This window comes from Octopus sinensis, linkage group LG4 (assembly GCF_006345805.1).
Source record: "Octopus sinensis linkage group LG4, ASM634580v1, whole genome shotgun sequence".
Taxonomy (NCBI): Eukaryota; Metazoa; Mollusca; class Cephalopoda; order Octopoda; family Octopodidae; genus Octopus; species Octopus sinensis.
Genome location: NC_043000.1, coordinates 19836858 through 19849205, shown reverse-complemented (window position 1 = coordinate 19849205; position 12348 = coordinate 19836858). Strand labels below are relative to the sequence as shown.

Below are 12348 nucleotides of genomic sequence, written 5' to 3'. Positions count from 1 at the left end.
TGATATATAAAATATTAATCACATATTCTTGAGATACGTATTTAAATTAAAGTTTTAGTAAACTATACATAAATAATATTATGTAAATAAAACTTGTAATCATATTTACCATTTAATTTATATTTTAATATTAATACGATATCTACTAAGAATTATTTAATCTATTTAGTTACAGATGTTAGTATATTACCAGATACCATCTGTACAAGTGAGTAGACAAATGAAAGAAGGGCACTCCACACATTTATTGGGAGTTACATGTATGGACACACACACACGTGTGTGTGTGTGTGTGTATATATATATATATATATTATGTCAGGTCATTTACTCTACTGGTACCATGTAACCCAGTACTACCTGTTGCATGGTCAAGTCATTGGCGACTAAACTGGCTCCCCACCAATTCCACTTGGTGTGGCGGGTGTGTATTGGACACCCTGCAGGGCTAAAAACAAGATCTGTAAAAGGGTGGAAGAACTCTTAAGAGTTAATGGCCATCCAATTATTACATGTACATATGTATATAGTTGACTGAATTGTAGGTGTGTGTTTGGTATGGTGAACTGTGGGTGAGTATTGGGCATGTGTTTGTGTGTATATATACTTATATATATTTATTTACATTTTTAATTCTTGAATATATGTGTGTATTTGTGTGTACATGTTTTTTTTGTTTTTTTTTTATCTTTAATGGAACGGATATTATATATATATATATATATATATATATATATATATATATATATTTGTAATTTTACTTCTTTTATTGTATCTGATTTGTTTGTATTTGTGAATGTAGTTAAAGGGATAGATGGAGCTCCTAGGTTTAACAAAGCCATGGGGAAGGCAATCTGTCTAGGAGAAGGTAACTCCGAATTCAAATCCTTCACTGCTGTCTTGCAGTTAGCCTTTGGTTGGGCAAAGACTGGGAGAAGGACACTCTGATATAAAACGACTGGAGAGGTTAAATTCCAGGATAATAAAGCATGCAACCTCCATAATCACCCAGTCATCTTGCTTTGGTTTGTCACTGGATATCAGATTTTGGGGGAGGAGTGGGTGCTATACATGTCATACAAGTGTGTGGCATTGATATTTAAATGTACAGATATCTCTTCAAGTCCCACGGCGATAGAATAGTGGCTACATGTGCAGGCTTAATGGGCTAGGAGCACATAGTCATGAATCTGCACGTGGGTGGCTCAGGGCCCATCTAACATTGCTGCATTGTTGAAAGAACAGCAGCATGCTTCGGCGAGGTCGAGAGCATCAGAGCAGTCCCCTCTACGGTAGCACTGCTCATCCAGAAATCTGGGAAAGGTCTAGAAAAGGTTACCTAAACAAATGTCTTCTACCATCAAGCTGGTCAGCAACCTGCAGCTGACGGTTGTTCACAACAGTAGGAGGAATACAAAGAAAAAGATGCAAGCAAGCAATATAGATTATGGGTAGGAGTATGGAATGTCAGGACACTTCTTGATCATGAAGGGTCAAGTAACCTTGAATGATGAACTGGCATAAAAGCCAAAGAGTTGGCTTGGTATAATATCGACATTGCTGCACTCTCTGAAACTCGGTTGAGTGATGAAGATCAGTTGACTGACACAGGTGCCGGAAGGGTAAACCAAAGGGTGAAAAACAAGTAGTGGGTGTTGGCTTTGCCATTCATACCGAGTTAACCCACAAAGTAGAACAATCTAATGGTTCCAGTGATAGGATTATGTATCTTCGAGCTCCTCTACCATGCAATTGTTTTATGACTGTTACTTCTGTTTATGCTCCTACTCTTGATAGCAGCAGTGAATCTATTATGGCTTTCTATGAAGATCACAGATCGGTTATGATTTCGATTCCAAATGCAGATAAGATCCTCTTTCTTGGCGATTTCAATGCCTGTATTGGATGTGACTATGAGACCTGGGATGTTCAGTTATTGTTTTCTTAGATGAGTGCTTCTGATGTGATTTTCAAAGTCCATGTCTTTTCTGTTCAAATTTTAAAAAATTTCTATTCACTGTTACTGCTCTCCTATATGGGTTGCTTTTACTGCAGCTTGTGAAGTGTGTGTGTGTATGTGTGCGCACGCTGAATTTCGTTCAGAGTTTGTCGGAGTGCCTTCATTATGGTTGTGCAGCCATATTTCAAACTACTCTAGTCAAAATTACACACACAGTCACATAAAAACTGCCTTACTGTCAAAAGTTGTCAGGATAGTAAGAGTAATTACAGCTGGTCATAATAGATAAATAAATAATTATTGTCTCATCTCAATTTTAATTCCATGTCTCATGTTGCCATCCATAATAACCTGTGATATCACCAATTATCACAGTGAATTCCACAGATTTCATAAATAGAGAAATAATCCAACATAATGTAATTATATTGTAATGTGTAATATCTTCTAATAAGTACTCCTAACTATTTCTCTTAGTAATAACTGTGTAATTTGTTTATTTGTATTTATTTCCTAGTCAGAAGAGGAAAAAGAGTGGCCATGACTCTCTTCAGAGCATCTGCAACCAGTGGGAGGGAATTAATCTTAGGCTAAAGACTCTCTCCAAATGATTGCACCTGTGGTTACTTGGTGGTGTTAAACTAGGAAATAGAAGTTTGCCCCACCTTTTTACAAAGCCCATATGGATCTGTTACATTTGTTGTAAATTGAAAGTCCCTGAGTGCAAGCACCCTGAGAGAAATGTTGGACACATAAGAAGCATCGGATGTGGTGTGCAAGAGAGATGTTTGCGCTGGTATGGTCATGTACTTGTTATTCAGTGGTATCAATGGTATCAGTACAAACTGATTCTAAATCGTCTTGTTCTTTTTGTTGAACCTTTGCTCCAAAAGAACCAAAATGGATTCAGACATGGGCACTCAATGCTGAGCCAGATACTATGCCTACGCAGACTTATTGAAGAATCAAAAGCATTTAATCGCGATCTTGCAATGGTGTTTGTGGACTTTTCTAAAGCGTTCGACTTTGTAGATAGATACAAGATGTTTGAAATCCTTAAGCTCTATGGGATACCAGACAAAATCATTTCTGCCATCAAGGTCCTCTACACAGATATGTCTTCAACCATCTTAACCCCTGACGGAGAAACATCATCTTTCTCAATCAAAGCCAGAATACTGCAGGCAGACACACTCGCCCCATTTCTCTTCATCATTGTCATTGACTATGTGCTACGTATGTCAGTTGATACCATTTCTGGCAAGGGCTTTGAAATAAAACCTAGAAGAAGTTCCTGACACCCAGCTGAATACTTGGCAGACACTGACTTTGCTGACGACATCGCTCTTATCAGTTATTCTTTCTCCAATGCCCAGTCTCTTTTACAATCTCTCAAACAAGCCTCAAATTGTGTAGGTCTTTACTTCAATGAGGCCAAGACTGAATATATAAACAAGTGCCTGTCCAACAGTGATTGCATCATCCATACTCCCAACAATGTGCCCTTAAATATGGTTTCTGATTACAAATATCTTGGGTCATACATATCATCATCTGGAAAAGATTTTCTAACTGGTCAGGTATGGCCTGGTCAGCCTGTAATGAGATCTGGTCATCAAATCTAAGTAGAGACTTCAAACTTGAAATCTTCAAAGCCACAGTCGAACCAATTCTACTATATGGCTCAGAAACTTGGACGTTATCAAAGAAGCTTGAGAGGCGGTTGGATGGAACCTACACTCGCCTCCTTATGAGAGCTCAAAATCTCTCGTGGAAGTGTCATCCAACCAAAATGCAAATATATGGGAAACTACCACCTGTGTCATCTCTTGTGAAGGGTAGGAGAGTCCAGTTTGCTGGACATTGTTGTAGAGCTGAAAATGAGGCAATTTCTACTCTTCTCCTCTGGAAGCCATCTACTCGCAATACCAGAGGGCGCACACTCTCCTACCCTGATGTAATCTCCAGGGATACAGGCATCCAGCAACAGGACCTCTGTAATGCTATGATGGACCGTGAAGTCTGGCGTAGCATGGTAAATTCCATTGTCTCGACCACGGTCGAACAATGATGATGATGGTCATGTACCTTCGAACGTTGGGCCTCAGAGGCAATGACGAAAGACCAAGACCTCTGGAGTTATGCTGTGACTGCGAAGACCCGACAAATAACGTGAGTTCATGGCTGTTTCCTGCACCAACTTCACATAACCAGCTCCAGCCTATCCAAAGTACCTTGGATAACAGGGTGGCCTGTGCTTACCTTGGATCATAGCACGACCTGCTGTACTTGAGGAGACCTATTGAGTCAAGTCCATCAACATCAAAATAAAAATCAAATGGAAATTGTAGTTGAGATACCCGTGCCAGTGGTATGTAAAAAGCACCATCCGAACATGGCTGATGCCAGTGCTGCCTTGACTGGCTTCTGTGCCGGTGACACATAAAAAGCACCAACCGATCATGGCCATTACCAGGCTCCCCTGGCCCTTGTGCCGATGGCACGTAGAAAGCACCCACTACACTCTTGGAGTGGTTGGCGTTAGGAAGGGCATCCAGCTGTAGAAAAACTGCCAGATCAGACTGAAGTCTGGTGCAGCCTCCTGGCTTCCCAAACCCCGGTCGAACCGTCCAACCCATGCTAGCATGGAAAATGGACGTTAAACGATGATGATGATGATTACAATGCACTACAGAATTGATCTATACGTATACTCTCTAGTTGTATTCACCAAACCATACTAGTCAGTTAACTTTTAGCAACAGAAGCACTCATACAATTGACTAGAACTGGTATATTATTTATAATAAATCTGCACTGAACAAGCAAAACATAGCACCAATTGAACTTTGCACACACAAATACATGGGTGTGTATCATATGTATTTGTATGTGTGTATGCATGTATGTAGGGGGGATCATTAGAAGTAGTAGATAGCTTTTGTTACCTAGGGAACCAAGTTACCAGTGGAGGAGGAGGAAGTTCTGAAAGTGTGGTTGCTAGAATAAGAATGGGCTGGACAAAGTTCAGAGAGCTTCTGCCTTTGTTGGTAACTAAGGGCCTCTCCCACAGAGTGAAAGGCAGATTGTATGATACCTGTGTACATACAGCTATGTTACGTGGCAGTGAAACATGGACTTTGGCTACAGAAAACTTGTGAAGGCTTGAAAGAAATAAAGCTCGCATGCTCCACTGGATGGGTAATATCAATGTGGATGCACGACAGAGTGTAAATGATTTAAGTAGAAGACTGGATATAAGAGGCATCAGAGGTTGTGTGCATGAGGGAAGACTGTGCTCGTTTGGTCATGTGATGCATATGGATTAGGACAGATGTGTAAAGAAGTGCTGAGCTCTAATTGTGGAGGGAACCTGTGGAGGGTAGACCCAGGGAGACGTGGGGTGAAGTGGTGAGAAAGGTTCTTCGGATGCTGGGCCTCACTAAGCAAATGACAAGAGACTGGAAGATGTGGTGATATGCTGTACTTGAAAAGATGCGTCAAGCTAAGTAAAATGGCTGTCTTCCATACTTATAGGCTTATCCCCTCAGGTACTGGTGCCACATAAAAAGTACCCATGCTGGTGCTGCATAAATGGACCTTTACCAGTGCCATGTGAACACATCCATGCCAGTGGCGTGTAGAAAACACCCAGCACACTTTGTTAAGTGGTTGGCGTTAGGAAGGGCATCCAGCTGTAGAAACCATGCCACAACAGACAATTGGATTTTGGATAGCTACCCAGCTGGCTAGCTCCATGTCAAACTGTCCAACCCATGCCAGCATGGAAAACAATCGTTAAATGATGATGAAGATGATGATGATGATGATGATGATATATATATATATATATGACACAGGCATGACTGCATCTCAGCCATGTGTTTTTTGGGCTCAGTGCCATTGTGAAACACTTTGGGCAAGTGTCTTCTACTATAGCCACAGGCTGACCAAAGTCTTAGCAATAGATTTGCTAGATAGAAACTGAAGGAAGTCTGTTGTGTGTGTGTGTGTGTGTGTGTGTGCATACATGCATATATGTATGTATTTGTGTGTGTTTGTGTGTATTCTTGTTTTGGCATCATGTGAAAGCTGTGAACAAGTATCACCATCATAAGTGATATTGTTAACTTCCAGTCTTCTGTGAAGTACATGTCTGGCTATATGAGAAAATATGACCTTGCTTAGAAACAGGTTTTTAGTTGGTGACAAAACCAGTGTCTGGCCCATAAAAGTCTGCCTCCACAAATTCTGTCTGATCCATGCAAGCACAAGATAGAGTGAGAGATAGATTGTTTGATGTATGTTTATAAACTTCAATGCTGCATGATACTGAATGAAATGTGGTCACTGAATGCAGAGGACAGAAGATGCGTGATGGTTGGAAAGAAATTAGGTGAACAGATTCCCTGGATGTGCTATGTTACAGTCTATGAATGAGGAAGCATAGAAGAACTAAGAGAAAAATTAGATATAAGTAGAATCTATGGTAGTATGCTAGAGTGACAGTTATGCTTGTATGGACATGTAATGCATTTAGATGATGGTCCGTGAAAAAGTGCCAGGAGAATAATGTGAAGAATCCAGTGGAAGAAGACCAAGGAAGACATTGGCAGAAATGATGAAGCCGGCTCTCAAGAGGCTGAACCTCACAAAGAAGATGGAGTAGTGCAGCTGTCTTCTTTTACCAAAATGTTAGGCCAGATCTAAGGAACACTCGTCTGTCTCTTTAACAGACCTATTTCAAGCTGCCTTCCATCTTTGTTTCATTTTGCATTTATGTTCTCTCTTCATCTGAAATTTCATATGTAAACCTCTTGTTAGACACCCCCACCCCATATCATTACTATCATGAACTGCCTCTAACCTCTGACTCATCCTCAAACTATGTTCCTTTTGTAAGGTAAACCTCTTCCACCATTATCATCATCACACTCTGCCCCTAAACTTGACTTTAAACTATGCTCTTTCTATCTCTGTTATACTGTAATTACGACTCCCTCTGATTCTCTGTCTTCGCATTCTATATCCCCCATCATCCATCATACTTAATTTTTACTCTCATCTTTATTATTGTCTCAATTAATCACCAAATTGTCTTCTCTCTCATATTCACTTCCTGCTCATGTCTTCTGAGTTATTTGAATCTGTATTCTACCAGTCCAGAACAGCAACTACAGAGCAACTACCCCTGGAGTTTCCCCCCATCTAAATAATTTACAATAATCATATACAAAATTGTATCCAAAATTACTTGACATTTGTAGTTATTCATAATTCTTTTATTGCAATGACGATGTCCATCTCAGTCAAGTACTGAATTGTATCCTTTACAATATCCAAAATCTTAGTCTTACAGTCCTTAGTTCAAATCTCACCTGACACAATTTAACTATTCATTATTTAAGGGGTTTAGAAGGATCCTTTTCAGAAAATTTCTATTATAGAGTCTTATTTTATTTAGTACTCAGTAGCTATGAATGGCATTGATAATTATGGTATTTGAAGGCAAGACAAATATATAATAAATATGCAAATAATTTGACTTGTCCAAGTTTGAAAGTTAGTACATACAACAAGCAATATACCTATCCTAGGGTCATATCATAACGGCAATCTTATGGTTTCAGTTGGTGTCCTCTTAGTTAGTATTTCAGTATACATCTAGAATAAAGTATTTGTTTGAAGAAAACCAATTGGCTCAATACTTCAAAGCTGTCATCGTTTTGGCAAACAGCTGTTGTTAGTAACTCTAAACCTCTCTTAAGTAGGATTTTCTTCACACTACTTAAGTGTTTCACTAGCATTTTTCACTTGATTCAACTAAGCTTAAAATGCAAGTACTTATACTTTAACTTTTGTTGTTTATGCTTTCAGTTTGGTTTCTGTTATATATGCCTTAAACTCTATATCTTCTCATGTTAATGAGACTGTAAAAGACAGGAGGCGGGATTTTCAGGATAACTTGATCTGCTTAATATGTCAGTTTAAATTTTCTGCAGTATTATGACATGCCATCATAAAATTAGACTACATGTTTTAAGACCTATATTTTAAGACAACATGTTGACAATAAAGACAAGATGATGATAACTACATGCACTAGGTAAATGTTTTGTTTGATTGGTTAACTACTCAAGAGCTGACTGGGTGTATACAAGACCAGTAGCTGCTTAGGAGAGTTGAGAAAACACTCCTGACTCAGCTTGGGTATCCCTAAGCTGATAATATTTATGTGGTTTTTGTTCAGCTTGACCTTCTGTTGAATGATGCCTCTAGGGATAAAACAAGAAAAGATGATATTAAGAAGAGCTGCAGCTCTGATAGAGGAATGATTGAAAAAAGTAATTAGTGTGATATTTATGGTAAAACACAGTAGGACTGATGATCAAAGATGGAGCTAGGTTAATCAGCATGTAAACTTTGGTGAAACAGAGATTGTTGTTAATGGTAGTGGTGAAAAAGACAGAGAGAAGATACATATAACACATCTAGGAATCAGTGGTTATTGAGTTGATGAATCATTGTCAAGCTGCCAAATGGCCATTTATTTTTTTGAGATTTGGTTCGAGATACTTGCGTGTGTGTGTTTGTGCGTGTGTGTGTGTGTGTGTGTGGTGTGTGTGTGTGTGTGCGCGTGTGTGTGTGTGTGTGTGTGTGCACGTGTGCATGTGTGTGTGCATGTGTGTTACATTATTGTCATCTCATAAGGAGTGAGCAGTACGCCAGTGTAAGTGGCTAACGTAGTTTATATAAGGTCAGCAACTGACGCTTTATTTTATGTTCTCCAAAGAAGAAGCCTGGACTTTGGAATGTAAATTTGACAATATTATAGATATGTGGTTGACAGGAGAGATATTCACATATTGTAAGGCTTAGGATTTCTAGAAACTTTTAAGACATTAGCTGTATGTTATTTATCTATAAACAGGATGTTTCATTGACAAATGTAGCAATTATATTTTTGCACTGTTGAAAGTGACTAAATTGTCATGGCTTCATTGAACAATATTCCAAGGTCTCTGTAGTACTTTTCTTTTTATGGAGTTTTCAGTGTTGTGTGAACCTGTGTGCAAAATGTTATGGTTGAGTGAAGAGTGTTTTTGGCTGCCTAGGTGTGAAAGTAAATATGTCAGTAATGTAAAGAAGGAAGAATGTAGGAGACATAAATAAAGTTTAGGGTACACCAGAATTGAAAGACTGTAGTGTAGAGAGCCCTGAATTAAATATGATTCGATTGTTATCAAAATCACTTGATTATTATTTTCCATGTAAATGGTATCTCTGCCTTATTTATTATCTAAACAGCTTCAGTTTTCTACATCAACTAGTGTATACAAATTGTAACCTTGTGTATATATTAATCTTCTTGCTATTTTGGCTAGTGCAGTGAAGTTTATGCTTTACTGAAGAGGCTATATTAAGATTGAAACATGTTTGAAGTTGTCTCTGAATGTGACAAAAAATAGTCAAGATAATTTTTGTCAGAGACTAATATTGTTTTTTTACCTACTGCATAATTATTTCTACTTACTTTTTTAATGCTTCCTGAATTTAATTTGTTAATACTTTGTACTTTGTAGGAAATTGACAACAAGCAATATTTCTTACCTCTACCATTGACAAATTAACTGAACTGTGTGATACTTGATTGTTTAGAAGATACTATTAATGTTAAGGTGGTTAGTACGCAGAGAGAAAGAGAGAGAAAAAAAATCTGTTATCTCTTTCATCCACAAGAGTGTATATATGCCAGCCTGGTATAACTGTGGGGGAGACAGAAAATGACTTGAATCTTTTTCTTTGCCTCCAGATGCAGTTTCTTCATAGTGAAGTACTATAATATCAGAGTGTACTCTCAACCATTTCAAATAATTGTCAATATGCTAGTATTTATTAAATCAGTGAGCTGGCAGATTTGTTAGCATGCCAGGCAAAAAGCTTAGCGGCATTTTGTCCATTTTTACATTCTGAGTTCAAATTCCACTGAGGCCAACTTTACTTTTCATTTTTTTGGGGGTCAATAAAATAAGTACCAGTCGAGTACTGGGGTTGATGCAATCAACTTACCTCCTCCCCCGCAGAGCAACATTCTGCTATGTAAAAATTCTGCAATTTCATTGGAGCATAAAATTCTGAAAAATTAAGCTTTTAGCATAAATTATTTTGCTGACTCAATATATATTTCTACTATCAAATAACTTTGAGCCTTAAAAGAATTACTTTTTTCTACCACTAGACCTACTGTGCCCCAAACTTGCTGGCTTTGTGCCAAAATTTGAAACTACTGTGCTGGTATTTATTATTGGTTAATGTTCTGCTGTAAAACAGAACTACTAGGTTACCCCTTGTGAAGGTGCATGGCTCAGTAGTTAGAGCATTGGGCTTACAATCATGAGGTAGTGCGTTTGGTTCCCCAACCAGGCTGTGTGTTGTGCTCTTAAGCAAGTTACTTTATTTCATGTTGCTTCAGTTGACTCATCTGTAGAAATGAGTTGCGACATCACTGGTGCCAAGTTATATCAGCCTTTGTCTTTCCCTTGGATAACATAGGTGGCATGGAGAGGGGAGGCTAGTATGTATGGGCAACTGCTGGTCTTCCATAAACAACCTTGCCCGGACTTGTGCCACAGAAGATAACTTACTAGGTGCAATCCTATGGTCAGTCATGACTGAAGGGGATCTTTACCCTAGGTTTCACCTCACACATGGCTTAACTGCCACAATACACACTATACTTGTTCTGGCTACCACACTACAACCTACATAGTATATCTTTACTGAGCTTTATCTATAGCAGATAATATATATATACTACAACATTTAATTACACAACAACCAGACTAGCAAAACAATATTAAAGTGTATATTGTACAGGTTGTTGTGTGATAGCCAGGGCTAATGCCTGTGATAAAATATAGTAATGAAAACACGTTGCATGTTGTGTAATTTGGTAGTTAGGACTTGTTGCGCAGGATGTAGTACAGTTGTCCGACATGGTATCTAGCATAACAAGCAGGACATTGTATGGTGTAATTATGGTTGTCAAGACATGTAATTTGACAGAGTGTAGTGTGGCAGTCAGAACATGTAGTGTGAGTGTCAGGAGGTGGTGTATAATGTGACAGTCAGGTGATAGTGCAGAAGACAGGGTATTTGTTGTTGGTAGTGTAATAATTAGGTGGTGTGTTGTGTGACAGTCAAAGTATATCATGTAATGGGTTATGTATGGTGTTATGTGGCAATTAGGACATATTGTGTGAACTGATGTGTGACTGTCAGGACATGTTAATTCTATCTTTCTCTATAAATATTTTCACATGTTAATCTGATATCAGTTTCTTTCCCCTTGAGCTATCTTCTCATCTTTTCTTCATCTTGATTATTTGAATTATCTTCATATTTTTTCCTTTCTTTTTTTCTTATACCTAGGTACTGTCTTGGTCAAGTGTTACACAGCCTCGGTCAGTATGAGGCTGCAAGTGACTGTCTCCAATTTGCTATGGACTTAGAAGCTAACAGTCCTATCATTCCATTCACTGTCATTCCACGCCTGTTGCACTGACTGGTATGTTACCGAGAAATGTCGAAATGAAATGTCATGCTTGTTCAGAAGGATCAGCTAGTTTCCTGCTGCCTGTGTCTCCTCTCCACCCTACTGCTGCTTACCACAGAAGTAAATCACGATCTAGACACCAAACCAGCCACCACACAAACAAACAGACAGACAATCTACCCCAGCTAACCAGCCTGTTCAGATGCCAATAAAGTGGATGGCTGGGTAGGTAGACAGCTACAGGGAATGCAGTTAATGTGCTACTTGTTTAGTATGTCAAGTGAAGTTAACAATAAAGTATTCACTGGTATCTATCACCATCCAGCAGGTGTAAAACCATAGCAGCGAAGATGAATAGTTCCACACAACATGCATCATAAGAATGGCCGCCTGCTTGGATATGTGTGTTTTTGCTGTGCACGACGACAACAGAGGGTGTTATTTTTTTGTACATTTTAACAGCAATTCAAATGGTTGTTGTTGTTATTGTTGTTATTGTTATTATTGTTGTTATTTTATTACTACAATTACTACTACTATAATGATAATATTAATTATTATTAATAATTACTACTACGATTAATAATAATATTAATAATATTAATATTGTTATTAATAATGATAATGATAATATTTTTAATCGTAATGATAATTATTATTATTTGCAGTAATAATAACAATAATTTATTATTATTATTATAGTTGTTGTTACTTCTATTCTTACTATTATTACTAATAATACCACTACTAAAATGATTTTTATTAGCAGTAACAGTAATAGCAATCATCTGTGTTGTTGTTGTTGTTACTCTAATTACTATTTCATTCTTCA

At 38.0% G+C, this 12348-nt stretch overlaps 1 protein-coding gene across 1 annotated transcript in view; it reads left to right on the top strand.

The window, feature by feature from the left end:
- The window catches only part of LOC115210728 (tetratricopeptide repeat protein 7B), a 176438-nt gene extending 164353 nt beyond the window's left edge, over nt 1-12085 (top strand). Inside the window, exon 20 of the mRNA XM_029779438.2 lies at nt 11393-12085. Within this exon, the coding sequence (XP_029635298.1) occupies nt 11393-11525 (133 nt within the window). The 3' untranslated portion in view covers nt 11526-12085. The remainder of the gene's footprint in view (nt 1-11392) is intronic.
- Nucleotides 12086-12348: the final 263 nt, after the last annotated feature.